This window comes from Silurus meridionalis, chromosome 8 (assembly GCF_014805685.1).
Source record: "Silurus meridionalis isolate SWU-2019-XX chromosome 8, ASM1480568v1, whole genome shotgun sequence".
NCBI classification, from domain to species: Eukaryota; Metazoa; Chordata; class Actinopteri; order Siluriformes; family Siluridae; genus Silurus; species Silurus meridionalis.
The window spans coordinates 28,051,552-28,071,100 of NC_060891.1; the positions used below are offsets into that span (position 1 = coordinate 28,051,552).

At 37.6% G+C, this 19,549-nt stretch overlaps 1 protein-coding gene across 2 annotated transcripts in view; it reads right to left on the reverse strand.

Moving 5' to 3' along the window:
• Nucleotides 1–19,549, reverse strand: part of crybg1a (crystallin beta-gamma domain containing 1a) — a 65,115-nt gene that overhangs the window by 3,364 nt on the left and 42,202 nt on the right. For both annotated transcript variants that reach the window (XM_046855242.1, XM_046855243.1), the window contains 14 exons: nucleotides 18,831–18,869; nucleotides 18,636–18,754; nucleotides 17,607–17,781; nucleotides 13,403–13,542; nucleotides 11,206–11,332; nucleotides 11,093–11,128; nucleotides 8,571–8,740; nucleotides 7,990–8,113; nucleotides 7,683–7,828; nucleotides 5,185–5,311; nucleotides 3,890–3,919; nucleotides 3,623–3,735; nucleotides 3,016–3,148; nucleotides 857–996 (listed from right to left, as the gene is read on the reverse strand). In XM_046855242.1, coding sequence (XP_046711198.1) covers nucleotides 857–996; nucleotides 3,016–3,148; nucleotides 3,623–3,735; nucleotides 3,890–3,919; nucleotides 5,185–5,311; nucleotides 7,683–7,828; nucleotides 7,990–8,113; nucleotides 8,571–8,740; nucleotides 11,093–11,128; nucleotides 11,206–11,332; nucleotides 13,403–13,542; nucleotides 17,607–17,781; nucleotides 18,636–18,754; nucleotides 18,831–18,869 — 1,619 coding nt within the window. The remainder of the gene's footprint in view (nucleotides 1–856; nucleotides 997–3,015; nucleotides 3,149–3,622; nucleotides 3,736–3,889; nucleotides 3,920–5,184; nucleotides 5,312–7,682; nucleotides 7,829–7,989; nucleotides 8,114–8,570; nucleotides 8,741–11,092; nucleotides 11,129–11,205; nucleotides 11,333–13,402; nucleotides 13,543–17,606; nucleotides 17,782–18,635; nucleotides 18,755–18,830; nucleotides 18,870–19,549) is intronic.

The window sequence follows — 19,549 nt, forward strand, 5'->3', positions numbered from 1 at the left end:
CTGAAGTTGGATTAAAACAGGATTAATACTGACATCTCACTGGAGTTGGATTTAAGCAGGGGGTTAGTACCTTTACTTCAGTACAGGAACGAAGAACGCTAGCAGCTCGAATGAAACCCACTGTGACACCGACCAGGCAGTGTGTAAGGAGGTTTGAGAGGAGTATGATGGTATGAACGAACCCCACAGTGCTCCTCGTGTTCTCCGTCAGATCTCTTTAGATCTGTGATCGGTCCTAAAACGGATAACGATTGAGTTTACACCCATAAACGCAGCCTCATGTGTGAACCTGCACGGCTCATTACCACGCCTCTGTTCTCTCTGTTCCTGGTGTGAGCTTCACCTTCCCTCGAGCCCAGAACCCAGAAACCGCTCCTGATCCAGTGTAATAACAACATTGGTTCTACGTGTTTTATTAAAGTCTAACCAGTGGAAGGCCATCAGGGTCAGCAGGACCTTCTCTCACTGACTCAATCACTGATTTACACTTTAATATATTTTGATCTATAAATATGTATTAAACTGTACTGCTGTAAGGAGCAGCAACACTGAGGGAATTTTACGTTTGAGTTTTTATCCAATCAGCTTTCAGCCGTCATGTCACGTAGTGTCGTGAGGCCTTCAGAAATAAGCAGCATGGGCTCTTGGTAGCTGAAGCTGTTGCTTTAACCAATCAGATTATGAGTTGTCAGGAGGTGCAGTTGTGGCTCCAGTGAAAGGAGACATGTTGAATTGTGATCATTGTGTTTGTTGCTTTAGTGATGAGATCCTGTGTGTGATGCAGCTCTGATTCCTGTTTTTGTAGAAAGTTCATTTTGTTTATTCGTTACAGAAAGAACGGATCTGAGGGACTCACATTCCTCCGTTCACCACCAGAGACTGACTCCGCCTATCGAATCCACTCAGCGATAGGCTGCAGGAGCCATCCGTCAACACGACCTTCCTCCCCCTGAAACACGGCTTGCAGAACAGAGTGATGGAGGGAAGAGAAAACTCCTGCACAGACAGAGAGAGAGAGAAAGAGAGAGAGAGAGAGAGAGAGAGGCTGACTCATTGTCACTGAGGAACAATAGAACCTTTATGGCACAAAGAACTGTTAATCTTTCCTCTTTCACTCCATCTTTTTCTTCCCCTTCTCTTATTTCTTTTCCTCGCTCTCTCACTTTTTTTCTCTGCTTTCAATTACTAAACCCCCCCCCCTTCCCTCCATCACATCTCTCCCTCAAGCGTTCTCTTCATGCCTCTACAGTTACATGCCCTCTTTTATAGTCTCTCTTTCTTTCCTTGTTGTCCTCATGTGACCTTGTTTTTCTCCTAGTTCTCTCTTTTCTTTACCTTTTCCACTTCGAACATTTTCTTACACTCATTATCACACCATCATTTATTGTCTTTCCATCTCAGTTTTACTCTTTTCTTTTATCTCCTCTTAATTTCTCCTTCCATCATTTATCTCCTTTATTCTTTCTCATTTACTATGCTTTAATCTCTCTCTCTCTCTCTCTCTCTCTCTCTCTCTCTCTCTTTTCATGCCTCTTAATACTTAATACTTTTATTTATTTTCTTCCTTCTTTCCTTGCATGGCCTCCTCTCTCTCTCTCTCTCTCTCTCTCTTCTTTCATTACCTTCCCTACTTCTCTCAGTTACTCTTCTTCCTTTCCACTCCTCTTCTTTACTCTCTCCTGTTCTTTTACTCTCTCCATTTTTCCTATCCCCTTTTCCCCTCTCCTTCTTTTGTGTTCTCGTTCCCCTTTTTTCCAATTATTTTCCCTTCTCTCCATCTCCTTTCCTGTTCCCCTTCTATCTCTCCTTTTCACCCCTCATGCCTTTGATCTGTCCTCTTTTCTCTCTTCTTTCCCACTTTCCTGTCTTCTTTTCCTCTTCTCTCTCCCTCCTTTTCCCCACCCTCTCCTCTCTCTTTCTTTCCACTTCTTACCCTTTTTTCTACCCATCTTTTCTTCTTTTCCTCTCTCTCCCTCTTTCCTTTTCATCTCTCTCTTACTTTTTCCCTCTTTCTTTTTACTCTCATTCTTTATTCTCCCTTCATTCCCTTTCTTTTCCTACCCCTCCTCTTTCTTTTCCCTATCTCTTCCTCTTTATTTTTCCTTATCTCTCTTTCTTTCTTTTCCTAACCGCCTTTCTTTTCTATTCTTTCCTCCATTTCCCCAACTCTTTGCCCTTCTCTTCCTTTTTTCCATCTCTCTCTTTTCTTTATACCCATTTCTCCTCTTTCATTTCTCCTTCTTTTCCTTTCTCCCTCTTTCTTTTTATCTCTCTCTCTTCTTTCATTACCTTCCTACTTCTCTCAGTTACTCTTCTTCCTTTCCACTCCTCTTCTTTACTCTCTCCTGTTCTTTTACTCTCTCCATTTTTCCTATCCCCTTTTCCCCTCTCCTTCTTTTGTGTTCTCGTTCCCCTTTTTTCCAATTATTTTCCCTTCTCTCCATCTCCTTTCCTGTTCCCCTTCTATCTCTCCTTTTCACCCCTCATGCCTTTGATCTGTCCTCTTTTCTCTCTTCTTTCCCACTTTCCTGTCTTCTTTTCCTCTTCTCTCCCTCCTTTTCCCCACCCTCTCCCTCTCTTTCTTTCCACTTCTTACCCTTTTTTCTACCCATCTTTTCTTCTTTTTCCTCTCTCTCTCTCCCTCTTTCCCTTTTCATCTCTCTCTTACTTTTTCCCTCTTTCTTTTTACTCTCATTCTTTATTCTCCCTTCATTCCTTTCTTTTCCTACCCCTCCTCTTTCTTTTCCCTATCTCTTCCTCTTTATTTTTCCTTATCTCTCTTTCTTTCTTTTCCTAACCGCCCCTTTCTTTTCTATTCTTTCCTCCATTTCCCCAACTCTTTGCCCTTCTCTTCCTTTTTTCCATCTCTCTCTTTCTTTATACCCATTTCTCCCTCTTTCATTTCTCCTTCTTTTCCTTTCTCCTCTTTCTTTTTATCTCTCTCTTCTTTTCCAGTCCACTTCCCCATCTCTTTTTTTCCCCTCCTCTTTTTTCCTCTCTCCCTCTTTTACTCACATGGCCGATGGTGTGCAGTGATTGGATGATGCAGTCAGTGGAGGCTCCGCCCATCACAATAGTGTTACAGTATTCTCCTTCCTCCAGGACGTACATGTTCTCTGTGAACTGAGGGCCTTCAAACGCCACCCAGCTGTTACAACACGCACACGCGCACACACACACACACACACACACACACACACACACACACACACACACACACACACACACACACACACACACACACTATAAACATACAAACAGATATAATCCACATATACATCAGCTGTAACACAATATGGTGGTACAAACATTTGAAGTTGTCTGGTTATTACTTACACACGCTAACACAACCAGGTGCAATAGACACAGCAAACACACACACACACACACACACACAAATATATATACATACAGCCAGGCTGCATTGGTGTAAATCATACAACCTCATACAATACACAATCACAATCATCAGCTGTAACACAAATTCACAACCAGCTTTGAGGCACACTCATCTGTGACCCAAACACACACAGCCTGCAAAAACAACACCACGTAAAAAGTCTAACACCCTCCACTCGGACACAAACAGGTTTTCGTCTGGTTGTGTAAGACGTACACACACCTTCCAGCCAGGACTTTACACGAGCGAGGGTGAAATCCGTCTGGTAGGAACGGTGAACTCTCCTCCAGGACCAGATGATCACCAAGAAACCCGGGTTCAGAGAACAACTGCACCTGAAACGCACAACAAAACAACACAGTTTACTTTACTTTCTGTCAGAACGTGTCATGTGACCATTTGCAAAAGCAATATATGCTAATGTCCATTCGTCATATCTAATATCTGCTTTAATGACATTCAGACACAATTACACCGCTCAGCTCTCACCTTGAACCTCGGCAGTCCGGCGGTCTGATCCTGCAGACAAACAAAAACAAGTAGATGTAAAAAATCTTCTCAACAACAATCAGCAACAATTACAATTTATTTAGAATTACAGTTTTGTTGTAGAACATTTGTAAGAGAAGTTCTGGCTCAGCTTCCCATGGGATAAATTAGCGGCCACTTAGCAACACCCTACTGACCACCTACAACACCCTATCAACCACTTAGCAACACCCTACTGACCACCTACAACACCCTATGAACCACCTACAATACCCTACTGACCACAAACAACACCCTACTGACCACCTACAACACCCTACTGACCAAATAACAACACACTTCGATCACCTAGCAACACCCTATGAACCACCTACAACACCCTATCAACCACTTAGCAACACCCTACTGACCACAAACAACACCCTACTGACCACCTAAAACACCCTACTGACCACCTACAACACCCTACTGACCAAATAACAACACACTTCGATCACCTAGCAACACCATATTCTGCAATGTTTATTGCTATTGACAACCTGTCAAACTCAGGCCGTGTAATTATATTTGGCCCGCAAGGTCATATCAAATGTGTATTAGAGCTGCCCGCCAGTATATAGCACATATACCGCTAATACTACAAATCCCAGAATGCTTTGTTGGTGCGTTGGTGCGTCAGTCGAAACCGCTGAAAAAATCCGCGTATCAGCGCTGAATTTACCCGCAGATTTACCGACTTTGAAGCCCAGAAATGCAGATTTGAACTTCTCAGTAATCCGTTTGTGGTTGACGTGGAAAGCCCACCAACCAACCTCCAAATGGAGCTGATTGAACTCCAGTGTAGAGACACGATCAAGTCAAAGTACGACTCTGTGTGTGCTGCACAGTTTCCATGTTTCCTCCCCGACACACTGCTCCAACTCCATGTCCAAACTGCTCAAATCCTCTCTGTGTTCTGTGTTCGGCATCTCATATCTCTGTGAGCAACTGTTCTCTTTGATGAAGATGAACAAAACACCACTCAGGAGTCTCCCTCACGAGATTACAGAAAACATGCACAATTGCAGTAAATTTTTCAATAAATATTGAGTTTGGCCTGCGATTTCGTCCCAGTTTTTAATTTTGGCCCACTGTGAATTTGAGTTTGACACCCCTGACCATTTAGCACCCTAGCGACCACCATAGCAACGGCTTCTAAGTGCCCTAACGTATTTTTAGCCTTGGTTGCAGATGATGATGATGATGATAAAGATGATGATGCAGAGGAAGATGAAGATGTATTATTAGATTGTTACCAGGTACACGGGTTGGATGGAGGAGATCTTGTGATTGCAAGCGCCCCAATCCTCTGGACTCGAGTAGAGCCCTTTCTCCAACACATACACTTCACCGGAGAACGCAGGGTTTTCAAACACCACCCATCTGTACCGAGAGAAACACACACACACACACACACACAGTTTATAAAGTCATAAGAAAGTGTTTCTCTAAGCAAAAACTAAACCTGTATTTACTCATCAATGTGTGTGTGTGTGTGTGTGTGTGTGTGTGTGTGTGTGTGTGTGTGTGTGTGTGTGTAGGTGATCTCCTCGTCTTTAACATTTGACCTTATACAGATCACCTCAAACATCTGGCCTAATTCATAACATCTGAAACATCCTCCTTGATACAGAGCATCTGAAACATCTGGCCTGATACAGAGCACCTCAAACATCTGGCCTGATACAGAACATCTGAAATATCTGACCTGATACAGAGTACTGGTTTTTCAATGATTGTGATCATTCCAGTGCTTTAATGTTTCTATAGCAACAGGAAAAATCAAGGAGGAATTGAACCCATCAGGACGTGTTGCTGAAGGAAAATAATGAGCATTGTCATGATCACACTGACTTCATCATGCTTCATCATGCCACCTGGGGGTTGATTGTTTTCCCGTTTCTACGTGTATCACTCTGTGAATCTGGAGAAATATATCAATAAATATTATTTTTAGATATCCTGAACGTCATGACCCACTTCCTATTTCTGCTCTCCAACTTCCTGAAAAACCTCTCATACGCGATGACTAACATGACAGATTTATCTTAACTAAAGAGAAGAAAACACAAATGTGTGTGTGTGTGTGTGTGTGTGTGAGAGAGAGAGCTGTAACGATGGAGATGGCTCTGTTTTTACACTCACATTCTCTAGCAGTCAGTTTCTCTGTCACACACACACACACACACACACACACACACACACACACACCCCCACCCTCAGGTAATCACATGTAAGCACACATAACCTAATGTAACTTTCACATAACCTCACGTAAACCCAGTGTTACCTCACATTACCTCATGGAACCTTATGTTACCTCATAAAGGTTTATACACCTTGTATAAGCTTTTATGAGGTAACGAGGTAATGATACATGAGGTTGCATCATTACCTCATGTTACCTCATAAAAGCTTATACAACCTCACATTACCTAATGTTACTTCATGTTACCTCATGTAACCACAAAAGCTTATACAACCTCGTGTTACCTCATAAAAACGTATATAACCTCATGTAACATTACCTCATGTTACCTCCTGTAACCTAATAAAAGCTTTTACAACCTCATGTAACCTCATGTTACGTAATGTAAATTAAAATACATGTGTGGGGAGTAGTAGCTCACTGGTGGGGAGTGGTAGCTCAATCATGGAAAGGGGTAGCTCACTGGTGGGAAGGGGTAGCTCAGTGGTGGGAAGGGGAAGCTCAGTGGTGGGAAGGGGAAGCTAAGTGGTAGGGAGGGGAAGCTAAGTGGTAGGGAGGGGAAGCTAAGTGGTAGGGAGGGGAAGCTCACTGGTGGGAAGGGGTAGCTCAGTGGTGGGAAGGGGTAGCTCAGTGGTGGGAAGGTGTAGCTCAGTGGTGGGAAGGGGAAGCTAAGTGGTAGGGAGGGGAAGCTAAGTGGTAGGGAGGGTAGCTCACTGGTGGGAAGGGAAGCTAAGTGGTAGGGAGGAAGCTAAGAGGTAGGGAGGGTAGCTCACTGGTGGGAAGGGTAGCTCACTGGTGGGAAGGGTAGCTCAGTGGTGGGAAGGGGTAGCTCAGTGGTGGGAAGGGGAAGCTAAGTGGTAGGGAGGGGAAGCTAAGTGGTAGGGAGGGGTAGCTCACTGGTGGGAAGGGGTAGCTCAGTGGTGGGAAGGGGTAGCTCAGTGGTGGGAAGGGGAAGCTAAGTGGTAGGGAGGGGTAGCTCACTGGTGGGAAGGGGTAGCTCAGTGGTGGGAAGGGGAAGCTAAGTGGTAGGGAGGGGTAGCTCACTGGTGGGAAGGGGTAGCTCACTGGTTAAGGCGCTCGGCTACTGGTCGGGAGGCCCGAGGTTCAAGCCCCAATATCAATATTTGCCAATCTTGGGCCCCTGAGCAGAGCCTTTAGCCCTTTGTGCTTCAGGGGTGCTGTATCATGGCTGACCCCAGCTTCTGAACAAACTGGGAAATGCACCTAATAAAACACACCTAATAATTATATTACATTATACTGCATTTTATTATATAAAAAAATAAATAATACAATAATAAAATTAAATGAGAAAAGAAAAATATCAACAAACAATATCAATCTTAATCAAAAGCGGTCTATAGTATTATTATTACTATTATTATATTATATTATATTTAAATGAGGTTTTTTGAGTGTGTACTGGTTGTGTAGATTTCAAATCTTTGCTGGAAGTTGTGAAAGACATTAAGAAATTGTGTGTGTGTGTGTGTGTGTGTGTGTGTGTGTGTGTGTGTGTGTGTGTGTGATCAGACAGACACTCACACTCCAGAGACAACTTCAGCGGACTGGGACTTGCTACCGTACGCCGTCTCCTCCATGGCCATGACGGGGACGAGCAGGTCAGCAGTCAGACTCCTCTCACTGAAATCACACTCAGTGAACAACTTCAGCTGAGGAGATACAAAGTCCTGAAGGATACACACACACACACACACACACACACACACACACACACACACTCAGTTACTTCAAAAGGACCCACTCACACAGATAGAGTATATACAAACACACACATACAATCACCTAAGTGTGTAAAGTGAGGACAGTTTTATGAAGGGGCGGGGCTTACCGACTGTAGGGGGCGGAGTGAGAGCAGTGTGTCCCCAGCTCCCCAATCAGAGCAGTCGACATATTCACCCTCCTCCAACACGTACTGACGACCCTCAAACTCTGGCTCTGTGTAGCCCACCCACCTACACACACACACACACACACACACACAATCACTACTAAAGAGTCACAGTCACATGACCTAGGCTAAAGGGACGCTAAAGTAATTAATAATTTTTTATTTGAATCATTTAAAATAATATATATTTAAAAAAAAATTCTAAGTAAATGTAAATTTGCTTTAATAACAATAGATCAATTTGACAGTTATTAATATTTAAAAATCATAAAATAATAATTATTATAAAACAATAAATATTAAATGATATTCTATTAGTAGAATAATTTAGTATTATAATAACTCATACTGCAATTATTAATATAATTATAATTACTTTTAATGAGTAAAATGTCAGTAATGCAGGTCATGTGACCCAGCAGGTGCCCTTTATTCATATCATCCTTATTTATTTCATAAATCATCAAATCCTGAGCAGAAATCCCAGAATGCTCTGCAGCGGTGATGAACGATCCACTTACAGGCCACTGAGGATCTTCAGAGAGCCGATCGACGTCAGCTTCTTCTTCTTCTGGTCTGTGTTCGGCCCATCACCTTCACACTCCTCCTCATCTTCCTCAGAGATGTTGTGCATGTCCGTGTCAATCTCCAGGCAGGAGCCCTGGAACTGAGGATCCTCATACAACACGGCCTGAGAGAGAAAGAGAGTGAGAGAGACAGAGAGGGGGCGGGGGGGGGGAGAGAGTGAGAGAGAGAGAAAGAGAGGGGGTGGAGAGAGAGAGAGAGAGAGGGGGAGAGAGGGGAGACAATAAATAGACAATATGCATAATTAAATAAAAAAAGACAAAAATTTCCGTATTCAAATAAAGATTTTTTAAAATAATCACAGAATTTAAAATAATTAAACAGAACATTAGTAATAGATCAAATGAATTATATAAAAAAAGTTGAATTAGTTACAGAACCAACTATAAAATTGAAAGCTAGCAGTGGTTGCTAACTTGTTTGCCACTGAAGCTAGCTATGATTTGTTGGTAAACAGGATCTGCTGCTGAACCAGACAGGAACGTGTGAAGGGAACGGAATGCTCGTTTTGCCCGGGCCTATGCGTGTCCAGAATGCTAGGAATTCTGGGATCCCGTCCTGAGCTTCCTCCCCACGGCAACGTTTGGCGTTGCAGCAACACGTTTCCTCATGCGGTGATCACTAATAACAATCAGCTCCAGGAGGCATGTTCAGGAGATGATTCTACTGAAATGCTTTATTTCATTTATTTATTATTATTATTAATAATAATACTATAATTTTATATAAAATTACATTAAATCCTCTAATCATTTATTAGCATAAATTCTCTTCTTAATATATTTTAGTTTGACAATCTTTTTTTTTTTAAGATTTTTATTTTTTATTTAAACTATTAATGCAGTTTATTTGATATATATAAATAATTATATTCATATTTAGAAGACTAAAAACTGGAACTGTTTCATCATATAAGCAGAAGCGTACGTCAAGCTCTTTAATTATTATACATAATAATAAATAAAAAAATGTGTCCTCTATAATTTATTTTTCTTTTCTCTCTTGTTGCTGTAATCAACACAGAGATGCTCCTGACTAGACACTTGTTCAAGCAAATCCTTTAAGCTGAATCCAGCCCCTTTAACTGTGTCTGAGCATGCCCAGTTTAAACCTGTTTCAACGCCTGAAACACACACACACACACACACACACACACACACACACACACACACACACACACACACACTTCTAAATGAACGCCACCCAGTGCCTTAACATTTCCTCTTGTTGGAAAGTAATCATTATGTTGTTGTAGAATAAAAGTGGTGAGCACAGATATGCTTATTTACACACACACACACACACACACACACACACACACACACACACACACAATAGCAATGAAATGTGATGGTGAGCCGTAAAAAACTGCGAGATCCTACAGCGTTTTTTAAAAGTAATAAAAAAAAAAGTGTACCATATTTTATATATATATAATTAATTATTAATTATATTTTTTGATAATATTAATAATAATAAAAATAATATTGATTAATTATTAATTATAATATATATATATATATATATATAAATTATAATTAATTATTAATTATATTTTTTGATAATATTAATAATAATAAAAATAATATTGATTAATTATTAATTATAATATATATATATATATATATATATATATATATATATATATATATATATAAATTATAATTAATTATTAATTATATTTTTTGATAATATTAAAATAATAAAAATAATATTGATTAATTATTAATTATAATAATAATAATAATATATATATATATATATATATATATATATATATATATATATAAATAAAATTAATATTATATATAAAATATTTTGCCTTGAAAAACATGAAATTCTACTGAAAAAAAAATGCAAAAAAAATAATAAATAAAATAAAAAACAATTTTAACAAAGAAAGGCAATGTTATTAGTTTAGAATTTTAAAAAAATAATAAATTATTCTAATATAAAAATCTAATAAACTCAAATTCTATGACACAAACAATGCAACATCTTTTGAAACTAAATCAAACAGAAATTCATCTGGCAGAACTAGGCTGGTGAGAGCACGAGGGTTTATATGTATGGCCAAAAGTTTGTGAACATCTGACCACAAGATCTATTTCAACATCCTATTCCGCATTTAGTCCCTATTTCCTGTTATAATGAGCTCCACTCCTCTGGGAAGATGTTCCACTTGATTTTTGTGGTTCATTTGGTGAGATCTATTCAGCCACAAGGGTGTTAGTAAAGTCAGGCACCAAAGATGTCCTGTACAATTGTGTATGTCCAGATATCTGGAAAAGTCAAGTGTCCCAATACTTTTGGCCATACATGTAGCTGCTACAAGGTAAACAAAGAGAACTTGTACTTGGAAGTTTGCACAGTTTAAACCAGGACAAGGATTCAGGAAGGGTGATATATGTTTGTGTGTCTCTGTGTGTGTGTGTGTGTGGTTGTAAAGTGAACTGACCCGCACTTCGTGAGGATTTTCCACCTTGATTCCACCCTGAAACAGAGAAAGGCAGAAGGTTACAGTTGTTCGTGTTCGTGTGGGGAAATAAACACTGAATAACGGTTCTTTACCATTTTGAGAGGACGTAAAGATCCGACGAAGGGATCGTGAAAACCCCACGACTCTGGACACGGATACTCTCCTACAGCCAACACCGACAACATACCCTGGAAATCCGGATCACTGAACACTAGCCAACTACACACACACACACACACACACACACACACACACACACACACACACAGTATGGAGACACAAACACGGAGACAGACAGACACAAACAGACAGACAGACAGAGATAGAGACAGACAGACAGACAGACAGACACAGACAGACAGAGAAAGACGGAGACAGCGTGCAGACACAGACAAACACACACAGACAGAAAGAAAGACAGACAGACAGACAGAGACATCCGCAGACAGACACACAAAAAACAGAGACATTAACAAATGTATTCAAATGTCAGTCACTTTTATAAATTATTTAAAACATTTTACTGTATTATTGTTGTTCTCATATCTTTTAATGGACAGATTATTCATCCTGACATTATTTCACAATATTTTACTAAATATACTCCATACAGAATTATACAGATTTATTAAAAAGCTAAAAAAAAACATAAGTCCAGAATTCTGCAGTTTTAACACCATATAACTGAAAGTATGTGCACCCCAGGCTAAGAGACAGTCGGGGCACAAATTTATGGTCAAATCTGAGAGCGGTAAAAAGCACCTTATTTAATGTGTTGTATTTGGAAACAGTGTCAGGCTTCAGGGCTCAAACATCTCCCACACTGCAGATTTATTAACTCCAGACACGCAGTAGCAGGTCTTAGACATTCCACTGAACCTGCATCCACAACTTTCTCTCTCACTCTCACCGAGTCTGTCTGTCTGTCTGTCCAACTGTCTCACTCTCACCGAGTCTGTCTGTCTAACTGTCTCACTCTCACCGAGTCTGTCTGTCTGTCTAACTGTCTCACTCTCACCGAGTCTGTCTTTCTGTCTAACTGTCTCACTCACCGAGTCTGTCTGTCTGTCTAACTGTCTCACTCTCACCGAGTCTGTCTGTCTGTCTAACTGTCTCACTCTCACCGAGTCTGTCTTTCTGTCTAACTGTCTCACTCTCACCGAGTCTGTCTGTCTGTCTAACTGTCTCACTCTCACCGAGTCTGTCTGTCTAACTGTCTCACTCTCACCGAGTCTGTCTGTCTGTCTGTCTAACTGTCTCACTCTCACCGAGTCTGTCTGTCTGTCTAACTGTCTCACTCTCACCGAGTCTGTCTGTCTCTCTAACTGTATCACTCTCACCGAGTCTGTCTGTCTGTCTAACTGTCTCACTCACACTGAATCTGTCTGTCTAACCGTCTCACTCACACTGAATCTGTCTGTCTAACCGTCTCACTCACACTGAATCTGTCTGTCTAACTGTCTCACTCACACTGAATCTGTCTGTCTAACTGTCTCACTCTCACAGAATCTGTCTGCCTAACTGTCTCACTCTCACCGAGTCTGTCTGTCTAACTGTCTCACTCTCAACGAGTCTGTCTGTCTAACTGTCTCACTCTCACTGAGTCTGTCTGTCTAACTGTCTCACTCCCAACGAGTCTGTCTGTCTAACTGTCTCACTCTCAACGAGTCTGTCTGTCTAACTGTCTCACTCTCACCAAATCTGTTTGTCTAACTGTCTCACTCTCACAGAGTCTGTCTGTCTAACTGTCTCACTCTCACAGAGTCTGTCTGTCTGTCAGTCTAACTGTCTCACTCTCACAGAGTCTGTCTGTCTAACTGTCTCACTCTCACTGAGTCTGTCAGTCTAACTGTCTCACTCTCACAGAGTCTGTCAGTCTAACTGTCTCACTCTCACAGAATCTGTTTGTCTAACTGTCTCTCTCTCGATATTAGATTGTTTGACTCTTTTTTTAAACAAAAAGTTAAACTTTTGTACCCTAAACACTTAAAAACTGTCTGGAGAACTGTCTTAGATGTAGAGAACTCCACAGCTACAAATGATTTTTCAATCCAAACAAGAACCCTCAACTCCACAAAGAAGCGAGTGAGGAACTCTTTTCTTTCTCTGCACACAAAGCTGAATATAATTTCCTGTAAATGAGAAACAGGCCTCATGTAGAGTGGCACTGCCAAAGTGCTGGGCTCCACCCAAAGTGCCTGCGCTCTTTCTCTAAAACACACGGCTTTGCCAGCTTCCTCTGCACTAAACAAACTGCTGTAATCTGAGAGCAGGCTGAGGAACACTCACACTCCGGAGTGGACCTTGATGGATCCAGCGCTGTGGGGACGCCCGAAGGTACCGAGTTCGATTATGTCATCACAGAACGAGGACAGCCGGCCCAGTCCGTTAGGTTCTGAGAAGATCTCGATCCTCGGCAGGCTGTAATCCTGAGGCAGAAAACACCAAAAAAATCTAAACGCTGGAAACACTCTGGAAAGTCCCCCTCCTCCTCAGCCTGGAGGACTAAATCTATTTAGGACTAAATCTATATAGTATAATATAGTACAATGTAGTATATAATGTAGTATTGTATAATATAGTGTAGTATAATATAGTATATAATGTAGTATAGTTTAATGTAGTATAGTAAAATATAGTATAATGTAGTATATAATGTGGTATAGTATAATATAGTGTAGTATAATACAGTATAATGTAGTATATTATATAGTATAGTATAATATAGTATAATGTAGTATAATATAGTATAATATAGTATAATGTAGTATAGTATAATATAGTATAATGTAGTATATAATATAGTATAGTATAATGTAGTATAGTATAATATAGTATAGTATAATGTAGTATAGTATAATATAGTATAATGTAGTATAGTATAATATAGTATAGTTTAATGTAGTATAGTATAATATAGTATAATGTAGTATATAATATAGTATAGTATAATGTAGTATAGTATAATATAGTATAGTATAATGTAGTATAGTATAATATAGTATAATGAGTATAGTATAATAGTATAATGTAGTATATAATATAGTATAGTATAATGTAGTATAGTATAATATAGTATAATGTAGTATAGTATAATATAGTATAATGTAGTATAGTATAATGTAGTATAGTATAATATAGTATAATGTAGTATAGTATAATATAGTATAGTATAATGTAGTATAGTATAATATAGTATAATATAGTATAGTATAATGTAGTATAGTATAATATAGTATAATGTAGTATATAATATAGTATAGTATAATGTAGTATAGTATAATATAGTATAGTATAATGTAGTATAGTATAATATAGTATAATGTAGTATATAATATAGTATAGTATAATGTAGTATAGTATAATATAGTATAGTATAATGTAGTATAGTATAATATAGTATAATGTAGTATAGTATAATATAGTATAATGTAGTATAGTATAATGTAGTATAGTATAATATAGTATAATGTAGTATAGTATAATATAGTATAGTATAATATAGTATAGTATAATGTAGTATAATATAGTATAGTATAATGTAGTATAGTATAATATAGTATATAATATAGTATAGTATAATGTAGTATAGTATAATATAGTATAGTATAATGTAGTATAGTATATATAGTATAGTATAATGTAGTATAGTATAATATATAGTATAATATAGTATAGTATAATATAGTATATAATGTAGTATATAATGTAGTATAGTATAATATAATATATAATGTAGTATATAGTATAATAGTATAGTATAATATAGTATATATAGTATAATGTAGTATAGTATAGTATAGTATAATAGTATATAATATAATATAGTATATAATGTAGTATAGTATAATATAGTATAATATAGTATATAATGTAGTATAGTATAATATAGTATATATATAGTATAGTATAATATAGTATAATATATAGTATAATATATAATGTAGTATAGTAGAATGTAGTAGAATGTAATATATAGAGTGGTATAGTGTAATATAGTATAGTATAATGTAGTATAGTATAATATAGTATATATAATGTAGTATAGTTTAATGTAGTATAGTATAGTATAGTATAATATAGTATATAATATAGTATATAGTATAATGTAGTATATATAATATAGTATAGTATAGTATAATGTAATATAGTATAATGTATATAGTATAGTATAATATAGTATAGTATAGTATAATATAGTATAATAGTATAGTATAATAGTATAGTATAATATAATATAGTATAATGTAGTATAGTATAATATAGTATATATAATGTAGTATAGTATAATGTAGTATAGTATAGTATAGTATAATGTAGTATATAATGTAGTATAGTATAATGTAGTATAATGTAATATATAGAGTGGTATAGTGTAATATAGTATAATGTAGCATATAAAGTGGTATAGTATAGTGTAGTATAGTATAGTGTAGTATATAATGTAGTATAGTTTAATGTAGTATAGTATAATGTAGTATATAATATAGTATAGTATAATGTAGTATAGTATAATATAGTATAGTATAATGTAGTATAGTATAATATAGTATAATGTAGTATATAATGTAGTATAGTAGAATGTAGTAGAATGTAATATATAGAGTGATATAATGTAGTATAGTAGAATGTAGCATATAAAGTGGTATAGTATAGTATAGTATAGTATAATGTAGTATATAATGTAATATAGTTTAATGTAGTATAGTATAATATAGTATAATATAGTATATAATGTAGTATAGTATAATGTAGTATATAATATAGTATAGTATAATATAGTATAATGTAGTATAGTAGAATGTAGTAGAATGTAATATATAGAGTGGTATAGTGTAATATAGTATAGTATAATGTAGTATAGTGTAATATATAGAGTGGTATAGTGTAATATAGTATAATGTAGCATATAAAGTGGTATAGTATAGTGTAGTATAGTATAGTGTAGTATATAATGTAGTATAGTTTAATGTAGTATAGTATAATATAGTATAATGTAGTATATAATGTAATATAGTTTAATGTAGTATAGTATAATATAGTATAATGTAGTATATAATGTAGTATAGTAGAATGTAGTATAGTGTAATATATAGAGTGGTATAGTGTAATATAGTATAATGTAGCATATAAAGTGGTATAGTATAGTGTAGTATAGTATAATGTAGTAAATAGATTACTTTTTACTGACTAATTTTATTATGTTTTGTTATTAGACTAATTTGTTTTTGCAGTAGATGAAATGAGAGTGTGGAGGATTTTGGCCGTATTTGGTCGTAGGGATTCTGTAAAGCTTTAACCACTAAACACCAAAACCATAAACACCAGATCACAGAGGATTAAACTACTAAACAACGACACACACCGATACTCATACCGGCTAAAACTCAGGCTCCGGAAATTCCCTAAATCCTTCCCGCGATTTAATTATGTTGTTCTGTTTCTCAAGCACAAGCTGAAAAGCAGCTCGAGCTAAAACCTCACAAATCTCATAATATAATAAAATCTAGCAGGGATACGATTAATGATTTAATGGTAGTGGTACAGATATTTAAAATAATTAAATACATATAAATAAGGCAGAATAAGATAGAATTTGGCCATATGCTAAATAATTTAACATATAGTAAATACTTCAACATTTTATTATTAGAAAGGCGTATTTACTATAATTGTTATATCTTTTATTTACAGAAATACATTTTAGTCTCATTCTGATTGGTCAGAAGCTACTGATTAATTTACATATATATCAGTTTAGTATTGTGTTCGTATGTAAACATTATACAGAAATATCTTGTCATTAAAGTACAGTGTATAATTTTAAATAATGCTATATATAATGCTAATGCTAATTCTATAATATTATAATTCTATAGTAGTATAGTGTAGAATTGTGAAATAGTGGAATGTAGTGTAGTGTAGTATTGTGTAGAATTCTATATTAGTGTATTATTGTGAAGATGTTGCGATGGGTTTCTAAAACGTTAATTAGTTTCCTCTCAATTAGCTTTTATGCAGTTAATAAGGGATCTCTATTCTAAAGGAATCATGATGTTACATTACACAAAGCTCCTCAGCTCTCTACAGGTTCCTGAGACCTTCGAAATATCTGGCACACACTGATGTGTCAAATCTAAAATCCAGTCCCTTGCCAATTTCATGTTCCATCCTGAACCTTCAGCATGACAGCTTCTGACTTTCACACAAGACCGATATTATCAGCTCCTTCTCAAAAACGGTGGTGAACACAGAGTTTCAGAATATTTCTGGAAGCTTGCGTAGACCCGTGTAGTAGAATAAACGTGTGAGTCAATAGCAGGAGTCGCCTGTGCTCACAACCGAGAAACGTGTCGACCTTAAACCTGCTGAGATTACACGAGGGGAAAACGTTCACGCTCTCCCGTCTATAGCGAGCGCAATCTTCATCTCCAATCAGGAGAAGCTTCAGGTGTTTTACACAAAATATCAGCAATGATTCAGAACCTCTTACCCTCACAGCCAGACGAATGGAACCAATCACCATCGGTTTGTTTGGAATGGGAATCCCGTCTGGACCCACTTCCTGGTTAGGTTCCGGCTCCGCCCACTCGTTCACCAATTCCGTCGGCCCTTCCTCCAGTGCGATGATCCGTCCTTGGAATCCTGGTTTTTCATAGAGCAGCCAACTGGACAGAAAGGAACGTCGCTAATGAGCATTTCATGATACGCAATATTTGTGTACAATCAGACGTGAGATGTGTAATGATGTTTACCCCAGGCAGGGTATTTACATTAGATAGGTGTTCTTCTCTCTCAGAGGAACACAGTCATCGTTAGTCATCGTTCTTCTGAGTCACATCAAAGACTCTTTTAAATGAATGAATGCTCTTTTGACTAAAACCCTATAGTTCATGACTGATCTCTAGCTGCTGACTTCTTGGACTCTGTTTGCGTGTGAATTCCACCTGGTTTTGACTTTATTGTTGCCCATCGTTTTGGATTTGATTGCTTGCTTTAATAAAGATTAGTTGTTTTTACTGCACTTGCGTTCGCTTTTGTAAGTTTCATTTAATTTCCAGCTTCAATGTTTAACATTTTAAGGTCCTTACAACTCAAATACATTTGATTAAAATCGAATCAAGTTTTAACAATGGACATCATCACAAAGTTGCTTAATGGAAATAAACAGATGAAGAATAATCATTTTAACTACAGAGTCTGGAGCAGATTATCACGATCGGGATCGGTGCGTTTTGAGCCGCCATGATCTCACTAAACTGACCGAGCAGGCCAGGGGATTTCCTGGAATTCGCTCTTCCACAAAGCAAAGACTTTGTTTTGCATTAAAGTTTTTTTTTTAACTACAGTAGGAATTCCTTCAGGGGAGGGTGGGATTAAAAAAAAATGTATTACGTTATGCAAAGGCAATTAACGGTTCATTCAAACAATCGTCTTTCCCACTTTCCCACGTAAAATACTCCCGTTTACTCCGCTGAAAAAGAACCGGACATTTGTTTCCCTACTAAGCAAAACTTCTCACCATCCTCTGATGGCTTTCAGAGAAATAACAGGCGAGAGCTGTAACGACGTAGCGTCATCGACGTCCCTGAACACCTCGTACGCCTCGCCACCGAACTCGGCTCGCTGGAAGATGACCAGCTGTGAGGAAACACAACCTCGTTAGACTCGGTGAGAACATTGTTTAATCACGGTGCAGAATGATTTGCTACAGTACCTTCCCGGGTCGCTTGTGAAACTCTCTGACGGTTGTTATCTGCAAAAGGAAATAAAGTTCTTGGTTACTCCATAACATTACTAGCTGCGACTTGACTTATATGATCGATATGTGCTTTCTGAACATCTCATTCCACATGGAGTCTTCATGTGCTGGTATAATAGTCTCTACTCTTCTGGAAAGATGTTCCACAAGATGTTGTGGAGGTTCATTCAGATGCAAGGGTGTTAGTAAAGTCAGATACTGATGGAGAGGAGAAGGTGAGAAGGCCTGGGGTGTTCACATTCATTCGTGTTCAATAGAGCTCGATAGCAGGAGATCATCCACTCCAACCCATGAAAAGCAGATCTTCATGAACCTGTATTTGTGAACAGGCTTGGGCCAGGCCTCCTCACCTTACCCTACATCAGTACCTGACTTTACTAACACCCTTGGGGCTGAATAAATCTCACAAAAATCACCACAGAATCTAGTGGAACATCTTCCCAGAAGAGTGAAGGCTTTAAAAAAAAAAAAGCAAACCCTCCTAGATGAAGTGAAGGAAAGATTCCATGCTGCAGCATCCAGACACGATTGTGCAATTATGAGCCTCCAACTTTGTGGGAACAGTTTGGGGAAGATTCACATCTGGGTGGAAAAGTCGGGTGTCCCAATACTTTTGCCATTGAGTGAATCAAAAGAACCATCCAAGGTTCTTCTATCAATATTGTTCCTCAGAG